The sequence below is a fragment of the Macrotis lagotis genome, chromosome 4 (genome assembly GCF_037893015.1).
Source record: "Macrotis lagotis isolate mMagLag1 chromosome 4, bilby.v1.9.chrom.fasta, whole genome shotgun sequence".
NCBI lineage: Eukaryota > Metazoa > Chordata > Mammalia > Peramelemorphia > Peramelidae > Macrotis > Macrotis lagotis.
In genome coordinates, this window is record NC_133661.1 from 158,116,940 (window position 1) to 158,144,451 (window position 27,512).

General features: G+C 37.0%; 1 protein-coding gene, 1 long non-coding RNA gene and 1 pseudogene across 2 annotated transcripts in view; 1 reads left to right on the forward strand and 2 right to left on the reverse strand.

Moving 5' to 3' along the window:
• ANP32A (acidic nuclear phosphoprotein 32 family member A) overlaps nt 1-2,441 on the reverse strand; it is a 59,034-nt gene extending 56,593 nt beyond the window's left edge. The window contains exon 1 of the mRNA XM_074234494.1: nt 2,240-2,441. Within this exon, the coding sequence (XP_074090595.1) occupies nt 2,240-2,293 (54 nt within the window). The 5' untranslated portion in view covers nt 2,294-2,441. The remainder of the gene's footprint in view (nt 1-2,239) is intronic.
• Nucleotides 2,442-2,550: 109 nt separating this feature from the next.
• LOC141521689 (uncharacterized) overlaps nt 2,551-27,512 on the forward strand; it is a 39,505-nt gene continuing 14,543 nt past the window's right edge. Inside the window, exons 1-2 of the long non-coding RNA XR_012478039.1 lie at nt 2,551-2,768; nt 6,203-6,240. This is a non-coding gene — a long non-coding RNA (uncharacterized LOC141521689). The remainder of the gene's footprint in view (nt 2,769-6,202; nt 6,241-27,512) is intronic.
• LOC141521688 (COMM domain-containing protein 2 pseudogene) lies at nt 19,741-20,388 on the reverse strand (annotated as a pseudogene).

Genomic DNA, 27,512 nt, shown 5'->3' on the forward strand with positions numbered 1-27,512 from the left:
CCTCAACCTAAGACAAGAAGACTTTGTGAAGTTTAAAGAGCGGGTTCGATCCGCTCCCCAGTCTCTTCCTTTTGCTTAAGATGGTTTTTAGAACCCACTACCTGAAGCACATCGTCTCCCAAGGCTGGCCTCAGCCCCTCCCCCCCAACTGGGACTATTAGCTCTAGGTTTTATCTCTGGCTGGGTGGGGGTTGTTAAAGTAGGCGGCCAGACCAGTCTCGGAGCCGACTACACGCGGCATTCCCCCCCCCAACCCCATTCCCTAAATCTTGGAGCAGTTAAGTTCAAAGATGTGAAATGAAAACGTTAGCAAAACAGCGATAGTAATTCTCTTTCAGTGAACACCCCCCCCCCCCCCCGCCAACAAACCCTAAGACAGGCAAATGGAGTGTCCACAACTGCGTTGTGACAGTGTGGGCACAAAACAAATGTTGGTTTCAAAAGTCAAACCCAGGTTTGAGGGAGAAATCATGGGAGGAAAAGTGGAGGAAGGGAGGCGAGGAGGGAGGAAATGGGTGGAAAGGTTCCATCTTCCTCAAGGATTCTAGTCTTTACTGGGGCGGGCGTTGGAGGTGGCGTGTTTGGGGTCCGCTTAGAACGCTCTCAAAGTTGCCTCCGCGCCCAGTCTCCCAAACCCATCCTCCAGGGTTTCAGCGACATCCTCCCTCTCTTCCCGCCCTGTGGCGGCTTCGGAAAGGGAAATTGGGCGAGACCGCCACAATCCCGGTTCTTTTCTTTCTAAAGTCTAAACAACCCCACTCCCCCTCCCCGAGAGAGGGGGACGTAAACTCCACGGGTCGAGATGGCAAGAATCATCCTGGCAGTTAGTCCGACACCTTCCCCTTTTCTCGGGTGTGTGTGTTTTGCAAGATGCTCCCTCCTTTCCCATCCATTTAAGTTTCTTCCGTCGGTGCCACCGCCGCTGCCCAATCAATAAAAGCGACGGGAGGGGAGCTCCGATCCTAGAGACACAGGTTTTCTGGTGCCCGCATACATCTGGACCCAGCCAATACCCACCACCGCCACCAGCCAAGGGCTGCTTGCGTCCTGACAAACTTTCTTGTTCTCATTTATTCAGCCAGGCGCCCAACAGCTGCCTAAGTGCTAACCGCGGAGAAGGGGAAAAAAACGGGGTGGAGTGCTTAGTTTCGGGGGCAAAAAGCCCTTCACCTTTGTGGGGGGGGCTGGAGTGAGAAGGGGGGCACCCTGCCTTTCACTAACTTGAAATCGCTTTCAAGGTGGGGGGGAGGCGCGGTGATTTCAAACGTCTCCCTTTAAAAAAATTCCTTTTTCATTTTTTTGGGGGGGGAAGGGGAGGAGGGTGGAGGAGAGGAAGAATCCTCAGCATCTGGAGGGAAGGTGAGATAGAGTGAGGGAGAAAAGAGGAGAAAGAGGAAGGGAGACAGAGAAAGGGAGGGAGGGAGGGGGAGAGAGAGAAAGGGCGCGTTCACGAACACTACAAAGTTACAAATATGGCTCCCCCGTCTCTCGCCTGATCACTGCAAAGAAATGAAGACGCACTTCAAACTCGAACCATTCCCAACTCCGCTGCATCCTCTCTCCCCACACTCTCGTCCCCGGGGTGGGGAGTACTCAGCCCAAATATATCGGGAACTAAACCCGACTCAAGAGGCACAAAACTTATTGTGTGCTGTGTGCATGGGGAGGGAGGGGGTACGGGGTGGGGGGGGGTTCTCTCCCTTTCTTTCTTTCTTTTAATTCTTTTTTCTTGGGGGGGGTGTTGAATTCAGGAGGCAGCCCCCCCTTTTTTCCCCACCCACCCCTCCTCCCTCATTTATCTTTCATCCAGACACCGACTCATTGGAGCAGCGGGCTCGTAATGTGTTATTTTTTCCCTCATTCTCTCAGACCATAACGCGTGCGCCTTCTGGCCCCCCAGTGGGGTGTGCACACACACACACACACACACACACACATACACACAGACATATATATATATATATATATATATACACACACACACACACACACACACACACAAACACAGGTAGTCACACACCAAGGGCAGCGGCGGCAGCGCCAATAGCAGCCGGAACATGCATGGCCATTGCAACCCCCACAACCTTGCAATCCGTTTGCAGACACGCTTCCCCAGCCTACCCCACCCCCCGCGCCAAAATAAATAAATAACTAAATAGATGGATGGAGACCCCGCCGCTCCCCCCCTCCCCCCCAAAAAGTGGCAATCCATAGAAAGCTATTTTGGGCGAATGCTCACATCGGAGGGCGTCCTGTTCCGCAGCTCTAGATGGATCCGTTTCTCCATTTCCATCTCTCGCCGCCTCTTCGCAGAAGTCTCCCGCTCGGGCGGTGTGCAGTGGATGAGCCCCGACCCCGCGGCAGCGCGTTTTAGGACTTTGAAGGCTCAACCAGCTCCGCTCGGCTCTCGAGCCCCCAGCACCCGCGGCGCACACTAACCTGATCGCCGCGGAGGCGGGCTCTGCGGGCCCCCTCGCCGGAGCGACGGCCGCCCGGGCCAATCGGCACGCGGGGCCTCCCGGCGGCGGCCAATGAAGACGCCGGCGGCGGAGGCCCAGGCCAATAGGCGAGCGGCGGAGCTGGCCAGGGGGGCACGGCTCTCGGGTTGTGGTGCCGGAGACGGACCCCTTTAGATTTCGGGGCGGCTGGGAAGAGCCGCGGCCGTTCGGCGGCAAAGTAGGGGGGAAAAAAAGGTGACGGTGCCTCGAGGTGCCGAACCGCCATGACTAGCCGCCGCCTCGGCGTTATTCCCGGGGGCGGGGCCGCAGGTGCGTTATGTCGGGGGGCGGGCGGGGGGAGCCGGGCACGGATAACGGGGTCCGGGGGGGAGCCCGCCGCCGCCGCCGCCGCCGCCGCGGGCTCTGGGTCGGGGGGTCGGGCCGCGGGGCGGGGCGGGGCGGGCGAGCATCCTCCGGGGCTGAGCCCCCACCCCCCACTCCGCAGCCGCGCCGCGCGTGGGAAGCAGGGTGGGCGAGCCTCCAGAGGATCCGGAGTGGCGAGGGGGGCCCGGGCATCGGGGAGGGGAAGGATGCCTATGGTTTGTCCCACCGTCCATCCCCCTCCCCCGCTTCCTGCCCAGCTCGGCCCCCCAGGAATTCCACTGCCCGCCAGCTCTGCCCCCCTTCCCGGGCTTCAGCCGGGCCCCGCATTCGCCCCCCCCCAGGTAGCGGAGCCACCCGCACCCCCCCTTTTCCTCTCCACCTTTCCAAATAAATAGCAGCTACCCTGTTGCTTGAGGCGTTCCCCCGGCGCTGGGCGAACTTTCGGAGCTGCCAGCCAGACTCCCTCCGTGGCGTGGCTCAGGTTGTCGGGGAACGAGCAGCCTCGGTGGGGGGATCGCCAGAAGGATGTGCTTCCCCTTTCCTTCCCTCTCTTCCTCGAAATAAATAAAGGAACAGGACCTGTGGATAAAATATATGATGCCACTCCCCCCCTCCCCAGATAGTAAAATAGAGTGTGGGGAGATGATTCTAATAAACTTTCTCTAAGCCATAGACACCCTCTAGCCTTTTAGCTTGAGGGACAGTGAAAAGTGTTACAAGCATATTTCCAAGATTTGGTTCACAGTTTTATCTTTTGATTTTTATCAGTGACTAATTATTTGCTTATATTTAGATCACAGAAGAGATCAGACTTGGAGAGCTTTTATCAAAGTTTATTTATTAATTTGACCCTTAGAGACCCTAATCTGAATACTCCCTTACTTTCCATAAATGTTTATCAGTCAAAGTGAGTAATAGTTGTCAGTTCGACAGAATTATATGGGACTCTCTTGCTCCTTTATTTGATTTAAGTTTAGAAGCATAGCCTTTTATAGACCTTGGACATAATCTTTGGCAGCCCCCTGATTCTGCAGTGTGAAAAACTGTACAGAGAGGTTATGATTTACTTGAAAGGCCAGGCAGCAAATTAGTGTTAGAGCCTGAGACTTAACTTGACTTTCCAGTCATAGGATTATAGAATTTCAAGCTGGGTGTGAGACCTTCAAGATCATTTAGATTAACCCCATCATTTTACAAAGAAGGAAAATGAGGTGTAGAGAAGTGAAGTGATTTGCTCAAGTCCATACTATGTCTTACTCAACATAACTTTTATGCAGTGTACCCGATTCCTCCTTGCCAAAAACATTAGACACCTTTTCTGCCAGATCTAAAGATTTAGTTTTATGTACTTTGAGGAAAGGGTGGTAGGGAGCAGACTTGCTGTATATACAATAAATGTGAAATGTTTTTTCATAATTTTCCAAAACAGTTTCATTTTTTTACATGTAAAAAAAATTGTTTCCTTCAGTGGAAGAGGGAATCAAAAGGGACAAGAAATAAACAATACACATTTATATAAATAAATAGAATATATACACTGGGGAGAGAACTCTAGTCACCATAAGATATTAAACTGATGGATTACAGATTTAGGCCTCACTAGAAAATGGCCCAGGGCATTAGTGCCAGAAACATTTACTTTAGTTACTTCTCATTTTGTGATGAAATACCAAGCAATAAATAAAATATAAAAGGGTGAAGTAATATTTAAATTTTGACTAGCATGAAAATACAGAATAAAGCGAATAAGTAAAGTTGCTAACTTTCCAACTGTGCTTGTATTTTTCAGAGCAGGTTAGCCTAACTCTTTTCTGTCATTGGATGGTATGTGTTCATGGGAATGACACTCATCCTTATAAACTGGCCTTGTTAACTTGTGAACCAGATATATTTGTACAATCAAATTATTTATATCAATATTTCTTTGATATGAATATTCTATCTATAAATACATAGATAGTTTTTGAGAATTACTGTGGTTGAAAAATCATCATCCTTCAGTCAGTTTTCTGATGATAAACTTCTTTGAACTTAATTAGACACTAAGTCCTTGTCCTTGCAAGATGGGCAAACATCTATCCTTAGGCCTTTGCAGTTTGTTAGGATGTTCTAGCCTGCTTGCTCCGGTCTTTGAAAACTCAAGAGACACTGTTAATTCCTTTAATTTAATAAGAAACAAAAAAATTATGTTTTTTTTCCCCTCTTAATGTGCTGTGGAGTTTGTGTGAATGTGCAATTTGTAGGAAAAACATGGATCTTTTGCTGCAAATCCCAGGAGTGGACTAATAATTTTAAGATACAGAAATAATTAAACAATTTTAAATTGTTTCAGCAAAACAAAAACTTAGCAGACATTCATATTCATTGTGTGTGGATTATCATACTGAGTGGAGCTAGTACTATAAATACATAACTGTTTTGATAATAAATTCACATCCCCAGGTAACTAAATTTATTTCTAAACTGAGTAGATCTTGTATTGAAGAAGAGGGAAAGTCTTTTGTCACCAGAATAGCCATTACTATCTCACCAATCAGGTGATGAGCCACAATCATTTCCTCCAAGCAGAGATAAACTGAATATTTTATGTTAGTACTAGAAATAGTCACTACTATACAGAGTATATGTGAAATCAAACTGAAAATATGAAAATGGCTCTTCCTTTGGTCAGTCAAATGAGGGAGCTGAAGAAAAAGAAGGTTGTTGAAAAAAATGAATCTTAAGTGAAATTTTTCTATTTTCTAGATTCATATTTATTTCATCAGCTTTAACAATAGACTTTCCATAGGAGCTTAGAAAAAGTCTTTTCTCATTTTTCTACTAGACAAACATCACATGATCTATTCAGAATAACCAGCCATTAAACATTGCAATACTCTGAGAAGTAGAATTTATAGTAATAGCTTACATTTTATATAGTATATTTTTGGTTTTGAAAATGCGTTGCCTATATTAACTCATTAGAAGTACCCAACAACTCTCAGAAGTAGGTATTTCAGGTATTATTCCCATTTTATAGATGAAAAAACTGAGAACAATGTTTGTGACTTATCCAGTCTCAGAGTTAAATGGCAGAGTCAGATTTAAACCATCTCCAGTCCTCAAATTCAGTCCCTTTTCCATTTATATCACCACTATTCTCTCCCCACCCCAACTACCCTTTGCTCTTGAACCATTCTAGTGTATATTTATCCTGTTAAAGATTTAAAAAAAAGAAGATGTTTTCTTTACTCTGTTGTGGTAATTATTGGAAAGTGCCTCCTATCTAGTCTGAATCTCGTACAATAAACCAATAATCACATCTGATATTGCTATAGAATTTTCTCCTCAATCACTCTGTGCAGTAATTAATGCAAATATTACTTCCCCCCACTTTGCAGATGAAGAAATTGACTTAAGTGAAGTGACTTAAAAGAAGGTAAGCAGTAAATGACTTAAACAATTTTGACCTGGCCTCAGTTTTTTTTATCTGTAAAATAAGGAAAATGGATTAGATCATCTTAGAGATCACTTTGTGTTCCTTTGACTAACCTATTTGTTCTTTTGAATGTAAGTGAAGATGAAAAATAGTCAGCATTCTCCTCAAGAGCAATCTTTTAGAAATTAGAAGACTGAGTGTATTTTTATTTTGGACTGAATAATGTACATGCTAAAAACTTCTCTACCACATTGGAAACTCTTATATGATATAGCTCTGATGCCTAGAACTCAAAAGACAGTTGTAACAGCAAAGCATTAGTGTGCTTATTTTCCTTTATGTATGTATTTTTTAGAAGTGAAAAATTATTCTTTTAAAGTCTAATGCTAACCCACTCATCAGATTAAAGTGAACTTTGAATAAAAAATGCTGAGATTATATCTAAAAAGGTTTGCTTTTAAAAATTTACCTTTTGCTTAAAAAGGATTTGATTATTTTTTCCCAAAGATTAGATGCTATTGCCTATTAATTTTATATATATATATATATATATTTAATATATATTTAATATATATTTAAATATATTTATTTAAAAGACAAGCAAGAGAAGAGAGGTATTTTGAATTGATGCATTTGTGTTACTATTTAAATCCCTTGATACACATATCAAAATCATATGAGAATGTTATGTGTCATTTTAAAAAGTTAAATGTTCTAACTTTTAAAATTTTCTTAATATTTGAAAGATAAGAAAATTCAAATCTGATCTCCATTTGGAATTGCTGTTTAAAAGAATGTTATTAAAAAGAAATTAAACATTAGGAAACCAGCTTCCTATGTAGTTATGGAAAATTGAAGTAAATAGCCGTAATAATGAATTTACCTTTCATCTTTAACAGAAGAACCTGAGATGTAAAAAAGCACTAAAAGATTTGTATGTTTGTGTTTTAGGGAAAGAATAAATGTTTTAAAAACAAATAATGGAATAATGTTTGGAAAAAAATATGGGCTACCTGGGTACAATTAAAGAACTATAAAGAAACTTTATACAAAAAGATCTCATTCATTCAAGACTAGAAATTTGAGTCTGGTAACTCAGCCTGGGTCAAAATTAACCTTTCCTAGACTCGGAGAACAAAAAGTTTATTAGATGAGTGAATTACTTAAAATTATAAGGGGAATAAATTAAAAAAATAAACATACCTACATGCCTGTATTTGGCAACACCTAAGTTAACACTTTGGTGTGCTATATTGTTATGTATTTGAAATCAGTAAAATTGCATTGAAAAGTTTTATAGGTTCTTTCAGCTAATTTAGACTGATTTTCATGTAAAAGGTGAGGCCTCTGGAAGTATTGGAACCTGTTAGTAATTCATGGTGGCAGAGATGCAATGACTTAAAACTCTATCATGAGTGACTATACCAAAGGAATGAACTCTGGCTGCATCAGACTTCAAGTAATAATGTCAAAGGACCAAAACTTTGACCTTTATGGATTGATTGCAATATCCTGGGTCAAGAATTTACTGCTAATGGCAAAAAATTTATGGCATTGCTGATAAGTGAGAATTATTTTTAATGTATATTTATTTAAAAGACAAGCATGACAAATATGCCATACCAAAAATCTAATGACAGCTTATTATTCTCTATCCTAATGGAGAATATTAGTAGCATGGATAATTTTAACAGCATGCAAGTCAAAAATAATTTCTATTTGACTTTGGGAACATTATTGTTTTAAACTATAGAGGTATCTGATAATACTGAGTTTTCACACTGATTCAAACTAAACATTATTGTAAAGGTCTGTCTGTAGGACCTTATGCTCAGCCCAACTCCTCTCCTTCCCCACTCTGATGGAAATAATCACTTCTCAGATTAATATAACCCTAAAAGCAGAGTTGAACTCTGAGTTAACTTGTACATGCACATCTGCCTAGAGTAGAGATATAATTGATTCTTCCAACTCTTTCTAGTCTATAGTAAATAAAGATTCTGTATATGCCAACAAAATACTTAACTAAACTGAATAGATAATATAAAAATTTGAGAGTAAGAATTAATACAGAATAATCCACAATAGAGAGATATGATTGTGAACTATAAAGGTTAATCCTAAAAATATAAAATAAAAAATAGGAGTCATTTTATACTTTTTTGTAAGAAGCAGAGGAGAGTGTAGGATCTCCAGAAACTTAATGATATGTGATTGTGATGAATAGCAATGGATTGTCACTAATGAGTGACTGTCCACTGTTCTGTAAACATTTTAAACCCACCAAACAGAAGAATACACTATTAGGTAAAAGGGGAGGGTTTAGGTAGTAAAGGCACTTGATTTATCGATACATACAGCACCATGCAAAAGGGAAGAAGAAGAGTGATTCAAGTCAGGATACAGCTTTTTTCGAGGATAGATTGTGAAAAAATTCTGGCAATCAAAGATAAGTGAAAGTCACAGGAAGATCAGTGATCCCAATTCCAAGGACTAGAAGGGCAATATCAACAATTCAAAGAAAACATTCTTGAAATAACTGCAGAAAGGAAATGTGTTATCACCTATTACATAATTCTGGGCCAATAATATTCTATTTGGGAGGTTGCACCTGGGAAACACAATACCATGTTATGCTGAACCATCAAAGAGATGATTCTAAAATTCAGCCCTCCTCAATAAAATCTAGTAGCTACCTAGAGATTATAGGCATGTTTTGTATTTAAAGTACTTCATAATCTGACCTCTTCTGATCTTTCCAGTCTCCTTACATATTATTTCCCTCTATAGTCTTGCATATTGGTCTGTCTTCATTCTCTAGGCTTTTGAGCTAATCTCTGCTTCATGGAATTCCTGGTTTTTTCCCAAGACTCAAATCAAGCACCACCTTCTGCAGAAGCCCTTTCTTGCTTCTCTTTGCTACTAGTGTCTTGTCATCTATCATCTATAGTTCCTTTGTATTTCTTTTGAATATATACATATATGTATATATTGTTCCTATTGTCTGTCTAGGTAGAATCTTAGTCCCTTGGGACCAGGGGAATTTTATTTTTCATTTTGTATCCCTCTTACCAGACCCATCTATAGTCCAAGATAATAATGCCTTCAAAGCAAAACATAAATTATTTTTTGGTTTGCTTCTTCTTAAGAAATGTCCATATTACTAATTCTCTCCCATCACTAGATTTTTAGTATGGCATATCGAGTCAATAAAATGGTATTTGAGAGATCTCACCTGAGAAAAGCAACTTCCCACAATTTTAAGCAACCTGAGATCTGGATACTAGTCTTAGCCCTACCTTCAGCTTTTGGATCTAAGGGGTGTTACTTCAAATGCATAAAATGAGGGACTTGGACCACATCATTTCTAATAAGCAACTCCAGTGTTCTTTGATTCTAGGATAGTCTACATATAGTCATACCATTTAAAGAATGCAACTTGTCTTTATTCTATCATTAGAGAAAATAAGGCAGCTTTGAATGAATAGAAGTACCTCTTTAAAAGATTTAACATTTCAACAAAATAGGGACAAAACTAATATTCATCAGTAAACAAGTACCTTTGATTAAAGTTTTTAAGGAAAATATTTTTTAATTTAAATTTTAACATTTGATATCATTTTTTTAAAGCCACGAGAGCCCTAGATTTCTATTCATTCAAACTTTGAATTGATTGTTATTCCTTTCTTTACATTTAAGTGGCACCACAAAATTAATGAGAAACTGCCATATTTTTTGGGGGGGGTTGCAAGGTAATGGGGTTAAGTGACTTGCCCAAGGTCACACAGCTAGGTAATTATTAAGTGTCTGAAACTGGATTTGAACTCAGGTCCTCCTGACTCCAAGGCCAGTGCTCTATCCACTGCACGACCTAGCTGTCCAGCCATATATTTTTTACAAAGTACTGGTAAATCAAGAAAAGATGAGAGGTTGCTTATAAATTTTTTTTTATTTAAATAACTCTTCAAATGAAAATTAAATGGCAATAAGCATGGCTAGCAAACTAGAAGAGTTGTTAATGATGGCTTTATTCCTACTGTAAACATTAATAATAGAAACAAAAGATTATGATTTCTAGAACTATTTTTGAACCATTCCAATAAGTTGAATTGCAGTATAAAGTCTTTGTTTCTACTCAAAAATTGCATTTTATTTGTCTTAGGAAAGACAAAGTAAAAAAAAATAATTTTTGAAGTGCACTGTACCAAGTCCTTTACAAATATTTTTTTATGATCCTTGCAACAACTCTCTCAGAGTTAGAGAGCTAGGAATAAAAAAATTCCCAAGCTTAGTAGTAATATCATATCCCTTTGCCATTTAGTAATCCCCTCTACCTCTATACTTTTTTCATTTTTTCCTTCTCTAAATATGGATTACCATTTCATTCTAATTTGTTCATTAGGAAAAATATTGCTGCTTTAAGGAGGTTCTTTTTATTATTGTTGTTGAAAGGGTCCTTGCATGTGAAAGCTTTACATGCTAAAACTATTCATGAAAGTGTGAAGTCTTAGTTTTATTGTTTTATTAGTTATTTTCTGTAAAAACATGCTAATTGAAGGCAAACCTGTAGGAATATAAGATAATCAAGTAGGAATTTTCAATTCAGGGGGCATTTTTTAAAAAAACTTATCATGAGCCAGATACTGCTTGGTCCTGGCAATACAAAATAGAGATAGTCCTGTCCTTCAAGGAACTTATATTCTGCAAGGGAAAAGCAACCTATATATATAGATATGAAAATGCAGAATACATGCAAAATATAAATGGACATCACTAATACTTGGGAGAACCAGAAAAGACCTCTTTAAGGAAGGAGTAATTAAGTGACTCAGAGGATATAATGCTGGAACTGGATTTAGGAAGACCTGAGTTCAAATTTGACTTCAGACACTTACTAGCTATGGGACTCAGGGCAAGTGGGATGACCTGTTTGCCTCAGTTTCCTCATCTGTCAAATGAGATGGAGAAGGACATGGCTAACCAGTCCTGAATCTTTGCCAAGAAAAACCTTAAATGGAATCATGAAGAGTTGTACCCAACTGAAATGACTGAAGAACAGCAAAAGCAGTTGGCACTTGAATTGAACAATGAAAGGAGCTAATGATTCCAAGAGGCTACGTAAGGATGGAGAATGTCAGTGTCAGGGACAGCCTGTGCAAAGACATGTAAGAGGGAGATGTAATCCCATAGTTCACATTAGTACTTGTAGGAATCCCATTTTCTGTGGGATTTTGTTCTACAAAATCAGGTAAGACAATTTCCTGGAATAAAGAATATGTTTACAGAAATTTAAATCTGAATGGGACCATCTACTTTGGCCTATGTTTACAGATTGAAATATGAATAAAATATTTGCTCTTTTAACTGTTTGTACTCTGATAAAATGTTTGAATTGCCATCGTAGATCTAGTTCCAAGTAGTACAGGGCTGCAGGTGATTGAAGCTAGGCAAATTCACCTAGTACTACCACTCTTGAAAAAAAAAATCTCCTTCACTTTTCCTAAGAAACACAAAAATCTGGTTCCTCATTTTTCCTCAGAAACACACACACATTATTATTTTTCACTCACACACATACATTTATACAGTTGAGAAACTGTGATACATATATATATATGTATAGCTTATCGACAGCCTAGATGATACACAGTGGATAGAATACTGAACCTAGAGTCAGGAAGACTTTAGTTCAAATCTAGCTTTATATACTTATTTATTTTGTGTCTCTGGGCAAATGACTAAACCCTCTGCCTCAGCATTCCTATCTTTTAAAAGGGGGAGGTGATAATAGCATCTGTGAAATAAAATAAAACCTTCAGAGTCTGCATAGGTATTGCTATTATCATTATTATTATTAATTTTGTTATTTTACAAGAATGGATCTAAAAACACACCTGTTGTCTTTGTTCTTAAAATCTCCAGAGAAAGAAATTCAATTATTGTCCTTGGAAGCAAGTTCCAGCATTTTATAGCATTTAAAGTCAGAGAGATGAACTCAAAATACTTTAATTGGGTATTATGATAAGATAACAAAATTTCAGAAACAAGCACCCAACCCACTGTAGAAAGAAAGATTTCCCATAATGCAAACATTATTTTGCATATTTTGCTCCCCAAGTTAAATTAGCTTAATTGCTTTAGCTTTTAAAACAAGACCAATGTCATATTGTTTTTCTCTAAGATATTGAAGTCTATCTCTAGACATAAATTGTTGTTAAGAAATGTAAAATTTACCTGTATTGATATACACAGGTTATGTGTATTTTTGTGATTTGTATTTTTAAAACCTAGTTTTTAACTGTACTAATTTAAACCTATTGTTAATTATTTGCAGATGCTGAAAGAGAATAATACTGATGTATATCAATAAGGGGGTTGGAATATGTTGCAACCTGAACTGTCTTTGTCTTGTTTATTTTGTGGTTATTGGATTGTTTAAATTTAAGTACAGACATTGCCTTCCCTTTTTTCTTTCCTTTCCCATATTACTATGTAAACATGGGACCAATAATTCATTTTTATTTTACCTTAATAATAATCTACCCATTTCATATTTTATAAACAGTCACCATTTTATTTGCACTATTGGTAATAAATTTTTTCTTTCCATTTGCATGACAAGTTATAAACTCCTCTTCAGTTAGCAAATCCAGTTTCTTAAATTACTGTAACTGAAATCTCAAATGGTTCTAAATTAAAAGTATTTCTTTTAGGGAGCCAGAAAAATAAGAACTCATATATTTTTAGTGAACAAACTAACCCAGACATTGATAAGAACCATAGACCATAAAGACCTAAAGAAAAGGTGGCATGACTTCATTGAAGGAAGGAGAGAAGAAAAGGGAAGGGTGGTGCTGGCAGGGACTAAGCAAGACATTCCAGAGAGGCAATTGAGTCCAATGAGAACCCAGCAAGGCAGGATTCCAGATTGGCTGCTGTAACAAAAACGCCATAGTGGTGAAAACACTGTCTGCCTCTAGATACCTCACTGGCTTTTAAATATATGAAATGATGCCAAAATAAGAGTACATGCCAGGGCTATCTCAATCTCCTCTCATTTCCACAATGTCACAGTTGGGCCATTTCCACAATGGCCACAAGGGCACAGGTGGTAGAAATGCGTAGGGGAGAAAAACTGGTGTATAGATAACAGGTTACTCCATAACTTTAATCACCAAAATATTTCACTTCTCATGAGTAAGACATTTTTATTTCACCCTCTTCAAAATTTGTAGAATAATTCAACTACATTACCAAAGTTTTATATGAGATCTATAAAGGATGCAGTACATATTTATTCAGTTCTCAAACTTTCCTTGTATATAGGACTTTTAAATTAAAGCTAAAATGATAGGCATTTTAATGTTACTTCTTCATAATAAACTCCAAATACTTAATAAACTTTTGGTAAGTGCATGAGTCTTTATTGTCAATCTGTAAAGCAATGTGACCCCATTCTAAAGAAACAAACAACTAAACAAAAAGTTTTATAAAGACATTAAAATAAAAGTCTTTGACAGCAGACAGGCTAATATTTCATGAAACTTTTGTGATGTCTTGTCAAGTACTAATTCAGCCTGTGAAGAAAATAATCTTGGAACGACCTATCCCAAAAGATTTTCAGCTGTTAATGTTACCACTGGTGATATTTGGTTATGTTATTATATTTATTACATAAAACATCCAATAAGTGAATCTTTATTTTCTGATGTTGCCATTCTACTTTTGGTTGACAAAAGGATTATACTTACAAGTCTTAATTTGTCTTCTAACTAATGATTAATAAAGTGGGATCTAGGGTAGAACATGGAGAAGCAGAGGATATGCCTTCAAATCAAATATCTGAACTAAGTGATAGAATTTTAGTTGGGCAATGTGATTTTTTGAACACAGGGGTCCATAGGTTCTAAACCCTATTTCAAAAATGTTTCAAATCCGACCTCTTCCCATTTCCTGTAACCCAACTTGGACCCTCAACACTATGTAACTGTTGCAACAAGTCCTTAGCTAAGTTTCTGTGCTGTTAGTTTTGCCCCTCTACACTTCCTTCAGATGCATTTAATTCAATTAAATAGTTAACATGTACCTCATATGGGTAATACATTGTATTACATGTGGATTCAAAAATGAAATTCATAATCCTTGCCTTTAAGAAATTTTCTGTCCAATGCATACATACGTATATATATATATGTATTATATATATATATACATACATATCCTATGATAAAAGAATGTGAACCGAAAATCTATGAGCACTTGAGAAGAGAGTGATCTATTTCTCCTATGTTTTTTCTTCTTACACCATGGTTTTTTCTTTTCCTTTAGTCCTAATTCCTCATATACAAAAATGACATTTGTAAACACAAGTGAACATCTACAACTTTTTAGACTGTTCATTGCTGAAGGGAGAAGGGTATAAGGGGATGAATGTTGAAAAACTTTCATAACATGTAATTGAAAAAATAAAATATCAATCAAGAAGAGAGTGATTAATTATAGCTGGAAAGATTCATAAAGAATGTGGCACCTGAGGTTGCTCTTAAAGGAAAGAATTTTAACAGATGGAAATATGTCAAGTTCCTTCCAGCTGTAAGAGAGCAAAGACACAAAGGAGGAAAGCAAATAAGAATGGGGGATGGATAGCAGTTCATTAAAGTGTGCAAAGAGAAAGAACAAGGATAGAGATTGGTCATATAATTTCATTGATATAGGGAACTTAGATCACAGAAATTTTATAATTTATGATTTTAGAGTTGCTTACAACACTGCAGATTATTTGCCCAGGGTTACACTACCATTCATGCCAGAGCAGGTAAAGGGAAGTAGTGAGAGAGGAAAGTGCTGTTTTTATTATATTACTTGCCTGAATAAATAGTTTAATGACTTTCCAAGATGTATATGACAAAAATCAAAGCTCTACATAAAGTCCCTCCCCCAAATCTGTATTCTCTAACCCCCAATTTTTTTGCCAACCCCAAATCTTCACCAACACCCAGCAAATGGCATCATAGTCTCCTATACATAACCCCTCTATTCACTTCTGCCTTTGTTAAAATTGCCACCTCTAATCAAGTATTTAGTACTTATGCTGTGTCGGGGTATTGAATGGATGCCAAACAAAATTTTTTTTTTTTAGGTTTTTGCTAGGTGATGGGGTTAAGTGGCTTGCCCAAGGCCACACAGCTAGGTAATCATTAAGTGTCTGAGACCGGATTTGAACCCAGGTACTCCTGACTCCAGGGCCGGTGCTTTATCCACTGTGCCACCTAGCTGCCCCTCAAACAAATTTTTAAAAAAGAAATTACTTTTGAGGAACCTAGATTCTATAGAGAAAAAACACCATTTACACTTAAAAATAAATACATGGAAACTAATTTTTGAGGAGGGAGGCACTAACAGTTGGAGGAAGCTAGGAATTCTGAGATATAGAGATCAGGAAAGAGTACATTCTAGGCATGAGGAACACAGCCTATGCCAAAGCACAGAAATCAGAGACAGAATGTGATGTATGAGAAATTGACTAATTTGGCTGAATTTAAGCATGTGAAGAGCCAAGCAGTCATCTTTCTGAGGGTAATGTAGGGTTAGAGTCTGACAAGATATGGGGTCAAGGGACTTGAAAAATGGAGTCAAGTTGAATTGGTTAATTAGAGATTCAGTATTTAGAAGGGAAGAAAATGAAGCTAGAGCAGAGAACCCCCAGGGATGAAAGGACTAGTAGTCATGATAAGGATAAAAAATAGAATAGGAAAGATAAAACATGGGAAAGATGGAATTATAAGAAATTATAGTTAAATCAAAGAATTTCAAATTCTGGATCATGAAAATAAAATACTCATAACACCCTATTTTCAGTTCTTTTTATGCTTCAAGATACAGCTCAAGCCACAAAATATTATCATGTCATTCCAACTTCTCTCCCTCCAATCGTCTCTCCATCTCCTGAGGCTTAACTACATATATTCCTCACTTTCACATTTATGGTACTGTTTTAATAATTATCTACATTTATATACATATATGGGAATATATGTAACTCCTCAATGAGATTATAAATTATTTTGTAAATGAGCAGGTTAAAAAAAACAACAGGTAAATGAGCAGGTTGATTTTAGAAAAGCATAGAAAGACTTGAAATAATGAGTAAAGTAAACAGAACCAAGGGATCATTTTATACAGTAATAGCAAAATTATTTTAAAAATAACTGAATGACTAAGCTATTCTGAACATTATAGATATTCAAATCAACTACAAAGGACCTATGAAAGAATATGATCTCCACCTCCAGAGAACTGATTTTATATATGTGTGTGTGTGTGTGTGTGTGTGTGTGTGTGTGTGTGTGTGTAGTGTTGTATGTGTGTGTGGGGGGCTTTTTCTAGTGCAGGGTAAGGAGGGAGACAATTTGAAACTTAAAATTTAGCATCACAAAAAAACCACAATTTTGCACAAATTAGCTTTCTGATTTGAGTGATGGATGGACAATAGATGGGCAACCCAAGTTTTGTACATTAGTACACAAAACATAAGACTTCAAAGGAGGCTTCCTCCATTGGGTATATTATTTTTTGAGAATCTTAGAGAGGAAAATTGTAAATGGGTTGTGATTTTCAAAGATAAAGGAAATATCCACCACCAAAATGACATAAATATTAAACAATTCTGACATTTCAATGAAATTAACTTAATGAAGTGGACTTTGCATAGCTTCTAGGTAGAAGTTTTCAAATTCACAAAAGGCATGTGAAAAATGACTATTTAAAAAAAACCTAGAAGACTGAAAGATATTTTCCACATCTATGGTTTGGAGAAAATTTCATATACAAATAAGATAAACAGGAAGTTACAAAATACAAAATAGATTATTTTGATTATACAAATTTAAAAGCTTTTTCTGAGCATAATCAGTATAACTAGAAAAAGAATTGTGTGTGGTTCCTATTGTTCAATCATTTCTGACTATTCATAATCCCATTTGAGGTTTTCTTGGCAAAAAATACTGAACTGGTTTGTCACTTCCCTTCTTCAGCTCATTTTAAAGATGAGGCAAATGAAGTTAAGAGAATTGCTCAGGGCCATGCAGCTAGTAAATATCTGATTCTAGATTTGAACTCATGAAGATGAGTTTTCCTGATTCCAGGCCTGGCATTCTATCCATTATACCACCTATATGCCCAAGAAAAGAAACTTTTATTTGGGAGATTGTTCATAAACTATTTCTTTTTTTTTAAATTTCATTTTTTTAAGGTAACAGAGTTAAATGACTTGCCCAAGGTCACATAGCTAGGCAATTATTGTCTGGGGTTAGATTGGAACTCAGGTCCTCTTGACTCCAGGGCCGGTGCTCTATCCACTGTGCCACCTAGCTGTCCCTCTTCAAATATTTCTGATGAAGATCTGTTATTACAGAGAAATGAGAGCCAATATAAAATACTAATTTAAATTCTATAAGTGGATAAGAGACATGAATAGTTTTGAGAGAAAAATGTAAATGATCCGCAACCATATAAAAATACTCCAAGTTACTATTGATAAGAAATACACATTAAAAAATGGTGAGATTTCAAGTAACATCCATCAAATTGGTAAAGGTGTTTAAAAAACAGAAACAGTCATTGTTGGATGAACTGTGGAAGGACAGATTCATCTGGGAGCTTTGAATTGGTCAAACAATTTGGAACTATGCTAGAAAAGTCACTAAATTGTACAAACCTCTTGGCTCATCAACATCACAATATCCCAAGCTATTTCAAGACAGAGGGAAAAGTCTCATATATACCAAGATATTCATGATAAATTTTTCTGTGGTAAGGACAAAGTAGGTATCCATTGTTTAGGAAAGAAAAACAAATTGAGGAATGATATTTGAGAAGACTTGTTTGAACTGAGATAACTTGCAGACACAATGACTAAAATAATAAAAATGAAAACAAGACTAGAAGGCAGGGGCAGCTAGGTGATGCAGTGAATAGAGCACCGGCCGTGGAGTCAGGAGGACCTTAGTTCAAATCTGACCTCAGACACTTAATAATTAATCTAGATGTGTGACCTTGGCCTAATCACTTAACCCCATTGCCTTGCAAAAATCTAAAAAAAAAAGACTAGGATGCATATAAATTTGGCTAATTTCCCCTCTCTAGGAAAAGGTAGTTGATGCAATGAACAATGACAAGCTCAGAGTCAGGAAAACTCATCTTCCTGAGTTCAAATCTGACCTCAGACACTTACTAGCAATGGGACCCTGGGCAAGTAATTTAATCCTGTTTACCTCAGTTCCTCATCAGTAAAATGTCCTGGAGAAGGAAATGGCAAAGCACTCCAGTATCTTTGCCAAAAAATCACCAATGGGGTCACAAAGAGTAGGACTCAACTAACATGACTGAATAATTACAACAAAAATCACCCATCTTGATTCCAGAAGAATAATGATGGAATATACTTTCCTTTTCTCAGGTGAGAAGTGTTATATAACAGATATAAACAAAACTGTTAATATTAAATATGCTATGTTGTTTTGCTTCGTTATATTTTCTTGTTAGAAGGGGAAAGTGAGGAATGTAAGTGATTGCCATCTAAAGGGGGAAAAAAACCCATAGCACTAAAACATTTAAAAAATTATCTATCTATTTATCTATCAATTTTCTCTCTCTCCCAGATTTTAAAGGTTCTGAACTTTTCTAAGAGCCATTTCAAAATATACAATGGATCATGAATACAATATTAAAAGTAATTTATTAAGACAGTAAAGTAACATTTATCCAGAATACAAATGATCCCCAAACTCAGATAACCATGATTTTTTTCATACTCCTGAAGAATACCAAAATATTCATAATGATTCCACATATCCTCTCCCAAAGCACTATAGGATTGTAAAATGCATATTGAACCAAAAAAAGATTTTATTCTCTATTTTAAAGTGTGTTTTTATATGTCTAGTACAGGAAAGCACTATAATAGGTATCAGTAGAGATGGTTTCTGCTCCCAATTCTTCTGTTAGGATGAGTTGGCAGTTTTCTGTAAACTTTTTCTCTCCTTCCATTTCTCTCAATAGCTTTTCATTATTTTTACGAGGTAATATTCTAACACTATCCTTTTCCATTATATTTACAAAGAAGTTTACTTTTTTAAGGTATCAGATTGTACTTTTTATTTTAGTTATAATTCAAATATTTTTAGATATCAGGGCATAAGGAAAATAATGAAAAAAATTATATGCTTAAAAAATCAAAAGATTCTAAAAGACGTTAATATGTACAAAGCCATGAATATAATAAATTCATTTCCAGTTGGCCCATCATCATACATATATGTATTTATATATAAGAAAATTCATTTTATAGCATTCAGAAGCTGGGAATAGGAAGCCTCATGAAAGGAATTTTAGCTTCTAATTACTGCATCAATGGTATGGCAGAGAAAAACAAAGTCTATCTAATTCAGATATTTAATGCTCTTAATTACAAGAAAAGTGAATTTCAACCAATGCATTCTTTAACATTGCTTTATAAATCATTTGAACAGATTTACAATGCAAATCCAATACTGCTTGATATTTCCAACAATTCTCCTGCAGTGGTTTGTTTTCATTTCTCCTAATGCTTGTTCCAGTTGCTGAATCAAATGGAGCAATGTAGCTGGGTCAGTTGCAAAACCTGGTTGCTTTGCTCTCCATCCTGACTCAGGTGTAGCTTTAGGGTCATTGCTGGTTTAATTTGTTGTCTTAGACATCTGCTAGCAAGCTGTACATCTAATCTCCACTCAAGATTGTGGTAACTGGGGAACACCGGTGCCAACTCACTCAGAATTGTTCTGATTTCTTTTCTGTTGTCAAGTAAAGCTGAAGCAACAATTTATTCAAGTCTTCATTGAATCCCAAAACAAGCACAGAATCTTGGAAATCCAGTTCAGAAATCATGAGTTTTGAGCTCTCAGTGAGTAGATAGGTTAATCCCTCAACTCTATGCTGGACTGTGTTACTACCAGCATTGAGTTTTCTGGTGGCGCCTTCGTAGACTTTCGGGTTGGAGCCTTTCCTCAGAAACTCCAGAGCGATCTGGCCGAAATCGGCGACCACGGCACAGTCCACCTTGGGCAGGAAGCTCAGGTGCTCACGGTGCTCCTCTGAGAGCTCCAGAAGCATCTTCCTGGCCCTCCCGGCGCTGCCCGAGCCACGGCAGCGACGGCGGAAGCCGAGGACCGGGCCCAGAAGTTTACTTTCTAAATCAGTTATTGGCCTTGGTTGCCATATCTCTCTCCCTGGCAAGAAGAATATATTTCCTGTCTAGGGTGGTTTCTCTGTTCTTTTCATTTTTTCTGTGTGATTAAAATCTACCAAACTTCTTTAAGAAATCACAATGGTCAATGTCAATATTGCTTCTCTTATCTATTTCCTAAGCATTAATAGTTTCTTTAAAAAGGACAAGTTGGTGTTTTTATGCTTATCTTTTTTCTCGTTTTTATTCTTCTAATTTGTTATTAATTTTTATACTTTGATTTAACAAGACAGTGGTATGACTGTACAGAGACAATGGTTTGGAAATGACTCTCACAATGGTAAGAAGTATATCCTTTAGGCTAAAATATATTAATTTCATTTCTGGTGATGCTATTTTGGCCTTACAATATATAGTGCCTTCTGACTCTCTTCTGGATATAATTATGACATATGCATGTGGTTTTTGTCTAATATCTAGGCATTTAGCCCCTATTTTATGTATGAATCAAGCAAACTAAGCAATAATTTATAATTGAACCATGTTTGTCAAAACATTTTACATTGTCCATTTTTTTCTGTTCACCTTTGAATTGAAACCATAAATTATTCAAGTCCATGTTGACTAAATTTAGAGATCTTATTAAAATTCTTTGCAGAATTATTCAACTTTTACATACTTAGTAACAGTTGCTGGTATATAAACTGTAATTATTTTCATGGGGGTCTTTTTGCAAATGATTATCAAGTATGCACTATAATGTTAGATGACCAAATGTTCCAGGAAATTGCATTTCTTGTTGCTTTCACATTCGCAATAAAACCAATGCCACCAGAGCTAATTTATATCTTCAAGGAAATTTGGAAGAGCCATCCTTTCATTTAATTATGACTTTTTTTCTTTTGTTTCATTTATAGCAAAAATCTTAAGATTGATAGTTCCTCTAATGGTATGTTGCCAAGTCAATAAGAATTTATTCAGAGTTTTCTTTGTGCAAAGTACTTTGCTCAGTTTTGGGGAATACGAAAGAGATGGAAAGAATGGTCCCTGCTCTTAAGAAGCTCACATTCTAAGTAGGGAGGACCACATACAAACAATGATGTACGTACAGGTTAAATTAGAGATACTCTCCCATTAGCAATGGGCTTGGGGTGGGGAAGGGAGTCACTAGGAAAGCATCCTTGCAGATGGTTCAGTCATATTCACTAGATAAGGATGTACCAATAATTAAATTAATGCTTTTAAACAGTTAAACAATCATGTGAATCTTAGCACTCTGGTCCATTTACCTACAATTCTGCTTTTACAACCAAATCAAAATGCATTTATGAAAGATTTACTATATTCCAGACCCCATATTAAACACTGAGAATTCAAATACAAACAAAAAGATAGTCCCTGACCTTAGGGAACTTACATTTCATCAAGCACAGACAGTATATAATAGGAAGCTTAAAACAAGTAAAGGCCAAAATGAAGAAGTCTAGAGAATACAGAGAAGAATGAAGAACTGAATGCAACTGACCCAGGCACTGCCCTTATAATAGAATATACAGGAGATTTCAACCAGTTAGAAGAAGGGACCACAGGAATCTAGTTGAGCAGAACCAGAAGAGGGACTAGAAGCACAAGGTCATTTTGTATTTTTTCACTAAGTATCCAGTCTACTGGTGGTGACCTTCTCTAACTAGGTTGTCCCCTCTCTACCTAAGGTTGGTCCTTAGGAACAGATGCAGTCTGGTATTGAAACTGTACTTGAAACCTTTCCTTCATGGGAGAATATGCCAGAGCTTGTGCTCTACTGACATAAGCTTCAAGGACTCAAATTGATGTCTATGCCATGGTGAGGCATCAAAGAAGGACAGTAGAGGTCATTGCAAACCTAATGTAAATTCTTTTTCCACTGAGCTTTTCTAAAGCAGTGCTCTTTGTGTGAGTCTCCTTTTCCATAACTTTGTATTCACTGATGTTCTTCTAGTTTCAATGGTAAGCTAACTGTACAACATTACCTTTTCTTCAAATCAGTCCTTCTCTTTCAAAGCACTCTTTCTCTTATGGAATGGCTGACTTCACATCAGTTGAGCCCAGAGGATTATTTTTTCCTATACATGAACAGAATCCAACTATTTTCCTTTAGTGCTGAAACAGGCATCTCTACACTAGAAAAATGGTTGCCAAGAGAAAAAAAGTGCCAGGCTGTGAAGTATGTTGACTTACCAACTCAAATGAAACATTTAATGAAAACAAAATAAAATTATGTCATGTCCTTCATATAAGTTCCAGCAGGGAACTTTACAATCTAGAAAAGGAATTAACAGGAGAAACTTTTATGTTTTTATTTAAAGGCTGGGTAAAATTCAACTTTCTAAAATTTGCTTGGAAGACAATTCTACAACTGTGCAGTATAATTACAGAAGCTTGGAGTCCCATTATTCTAGGCTGTATTTAGGGTATCCCAGTCAACCAATTCAGACTGCTGAGTAACTAGGGATGGATGATGGAAGAAATGGCTGAAAGATTTTGTGGCACTGCTAAAACTGTATATACTGCATAAGTGAGTTAAAGGACTTAAAAATCAATACACAATTTTACTGGAAGTCAAGCTATTTTAATGTGGTAGTAATGTGCTGAGACAATTTAGTACTAAAAGAGAAGTCCAGCACTCTGCTTAGTTTATGTGTATCCATACTAATAGCATTTTATCTGGAAAGCTCATAAATAACAAGTTATGAGGACCAACCTTTGAAGTAAAGTCATTTGAGATCAGATTTGATGGAAGTCTTTGTCCATTCATGCTTCTAAGATGGCAAGATGAAAGTCATTAAGGTTTAAAAGACACTTATCAAAATAATAAAGTAATACATCAGAAAGGGACTTGACATACCAAATATGCAGGACTGGTTCACTTATAAAATAAGCATTTAATTTGAAGTAAAAAAAAACTTGAAGATTCCAATGATGATTAGTTCCAAGCAAATCAAAGCTCTTCAGTGTATGGAAAGAAGAGCTTAATTGACCAGCAATGTAAATGGAGGAGCCTGAATTAAAAAAAAATACTGACATACAACTATTGTTTTGTTCAACCTCAATTCTTCTATGCTACCACTAGCTCTGATTTGGTCATACTTTTAGTAATCATTATATTTTGTTTCTTTATCATACTGCTGCTGTATGTTACACCACCTTCCCTTGCTTTACCACACCTTGTGATCTAGACACATGCAAAGTGAGATGGCTAGCCAGTATAATGTATTAGTCCATGGTGCTAATGAGATTTGGGAATCAAGTTTAGTCACTGCATATATCAGAAGACACAGAAATATCTCCTTGGTCACCACTTGCATCCTGAAGTATTAATTGCCTTCTAATAAATGTAATCCCTAATATTGGAATAAGGGAATTTGGGTCAGAGAACAGATGATTTGGTGCCATTGATACCTCTAAGTCCCTTCAGAACTATTGCAACAACCTCTCAGACTGTTGACTTTCAGTCTTTGCCCTCTCTATTCCCTCTTCCCTGAAACATGAAAATAATATTCTTAAATTTCAATCCCCTACTCAATGGTTCCCTATTGTCTCTAGCATAAAATATAATCTACTCATTTTAGCTTTAACTGACTCCAGTCCATTCTTTTAGATTTATTGTACATTACTTTTCCTAACATACTCTAGTTTCTAGCCAAACTTCTTCCTTCTTCATGACTTCATCTTACATCATTGTGCCTTTGCATTGGTCCTACACCTGGTTGCCCCCATTCCTCACTTCTACCTCTTAGAATCCCTTGTTTCTTTTAAAGGTCAGCTCATATGCTATCTTCCATAAGGAAGTCTTCCCTGAGCCTCTTCATTGTTAATGCTTCTTGTTACTTCTCAAATAATCATATTTATATTTATTTTTACATGTTGCATTATTAGATTATAAGCTTCTTTGGGGCAGGGACTAACCTCTGTTGCCCCAGTTTCCTCAACTGGAAAGTGAAGGTAATCATAGCACCTAACTTTTAGAGTTATTATGAGAGCCCAATGATATATTTGTGAAGCATAGCAGTTACTGGGACATATTAAGTATTTATAATTTTTATTCTCTTCACTCTTTGTACCCTCATATCCTAGTATAAAATTCATGTTTAACATACTTATTGCATTGAGTTCAAAGAGGGTTAAAAAAATCTGGAATTTTTTTGTGTGTACATATTACCATGAGATATAAACTTGGTCATAAACTTGCACAACTTAGTAGATGCTCTCCTATAGAAATGTCATGACTAAAAATTCTATCATGCTCTCACCAATTCAATAATGGACCCATTAATTTAGTTTATTACAAAAAATAACATTTAAATGGTATTTTAAGGTTTGTAAAGTGCCTCATATATATTTTCTCATTTTATTTTATCCTTCTAAAAGCCCTGGGAAGTAGGATGCTAATAGTAGCTCCATTTTATAGATGAGAAAGGTGAGACAGATGAATGATTTGCCTAGCTAGTAAGTATCAGAGGCATGATTCAAGCTCAGTTCTTCCTAACTCCAAGTCACCATCTATATAGTCTCTCTCTGGACTCATATCAGAACTCTCTCTAACTTGGTAAAGTCTTGGTAGAGTCAGAGCTTACCTTCTGTTAGCATAACCTTCAAAAACCCAAGGATACTCTCACATCTTGATGAGACATTAAGAATAAGACATTATTAGAGCTTCACCCATCTCTACTGTTGAATACAGATAAGATTTCTTTAGATTTTGTAGTAAGTCAATAAACATTTATTATGTACCTACTGTATATCAGATACTCCCACAAACTAATGGGAGATAGTAGGATAAATAGAAAAGAATTAACAGAGGGGAGGCAGTAGAATTAAGTGATTAGGGAAGGTTATCTGTAGAAGTTGAGATTTTAGCTGGGACTTGAAGAAAGCCAGGGTGGTCAGTAGGAAGAGATGGGGAGGGAGAGATTCCAGGCACAGGACACAGAGAAAATGACAAGGCTGAGAGATGGAATGCCTTGATTTTTGGAACAGCTAGGAGGCCAATGCCTCTGGATCAAAGAGTATATGTTGGGGGTAAAAGGTGTAAGATGACTGGAAAGGCACTAAGAGGTTAGTTATGAAGGGCATTGAATGCCAAAGAGAAGATTTTGATCCTGGATGTAACAGGCAACTACCAACATTTACTGAGTAGGGTTGAACCTGCACTTTAGGAGTGGCAGCTGAATGGAAGATGGACTGCAGCGTGGAGAGATGCGTGACAGGCAGGCTATTGTCCAAGTGTAGGATAATGAGGGTCTGTAGTGCCAGCTTGTTGACAGTATCAGAGGAGAAGGGATGCTGCAAAGGTGAAAATGACAGACCTTGGAAACACATTGTATATGCAAGGGGGGGGTCAAGGATGACACCTGGGTTGCAAACTTGGGGTCCTGAGAAGATGCCTTCAACAATAGTAGGGAAATTTGGAAGGAAGGAGGGCTTAGGGGGGGAAGATCATACAGTGCTAAATCTGGTGATGTGTTATTTTCTGTAGAAGGGGTCCTCCTCAAACATAAGGCACTGGAAATCTTGGGATTATTGATGTTTGTTATACATACATACATACAGTATGTATAAATAGAACTAAAAATTATAGATCAAAAGGCCCATATTTACTAAACCTCTATAAAAAGGACCAAATGTGAAAGGGAAATGAAAGCTTTTTTTAGAACCAGGTTTTAAGCAGGTTTAACATTATTTTCCATTAATTTTATTTTCCAATTGATTTTTTAAAAAATGTTTTATTTTATTACTCTTAAACTGAGGTCTTTCTTAGTATTGTAAAATGAGTTTCTCTTTGTAAAGGAGGGAAAGTATGAGGATACAAATCCTGATTCCTTTAGACATTACTTTTGAAGTTACTCACTACCAACATGCTCCTTACCTTTGCAGGATGCTGCCTGTAGCTTAGCATTGAACAACCATTACTGAAAATTAATTGCATACTTAATTAAGAATAATGTACTTAATTAGGCATGCAAAGCATATTATTGGACGTGTAATATTGGCACAAAGTTTGGATGGTTTAGTCCAGTCTTCGGAGATATTGTGTTATTTATTTCTGAATCAGACAGTTCAAATTGAATTTGTTCAAACTACCTCTGCACTTAACTCAGCATTCAATAAACATCCTGGGTGGGCCTTATTTCAGACAATTTGCTTTGAAAAGTTTGCTTGGAAATAATCTAGGACAGCTGTTCTCAGAGTGTGGTCTGAGTACCCCTGGGGGTCTCTGAGACCCTTTCAGGGAGTCCTCCAGGTCAAAAACATTTTCATAATAATACAAAACATTTAACTTTCCAATATGGTAAATATCAATGGACGTAACCTATGTAAACAAAACTGCAGGAGAGGGGAGTCCCCAATAAATCTTTAAGAGTACAAAGGAGTCCTGAGACCAAAAGGTTTGAGAACCACTGATCTAGGGAATTACTAAAGAAACATAAACAAACAAAACCAGTAATATGGATAGGGAAATTCTATTCTCAATAACAAAATGGATAAAATATTTCATTATTAATCAGTCAAGGTACATATAAAACTTAATGTAAATATAATTAAAAACACTAAATACAAAAATAAAGAAAAACAAATATTTGGACAGGAATTCATTATTCTTGTCGGACTTCTCCAATATTAAAAAATGATGGTATTGCCTAATAAAATGGCAGATTTAATGCTATAGTTATGAAAGCTATTAAATAGTTTCTTTGTAGAACTAGAAAAAAGTAACAAAAAATTCATTTGAAAAGAAAAAAACCCTTCTAGAATATAAAGTAAAATTAAGAAAAATGTAGCAATAAAGGGGTCAATATCATCAAAACTGTTTGGTGTTAGTTAAAAAAATTAGTAAAATAGATCAGTGGAATAAATTAGATAAACAACATCCAGAAACAACCAAACATCCATGTCCAATGTTTGATTAATGATAGAAAATAAAACTTTTTATGGAGTCGCTTTTTTTGACAATAATTATTAAAAAATTTGAAAAACAGTTTGGCAGAAATTAGTTTTAGAGCAGTATCTTGCA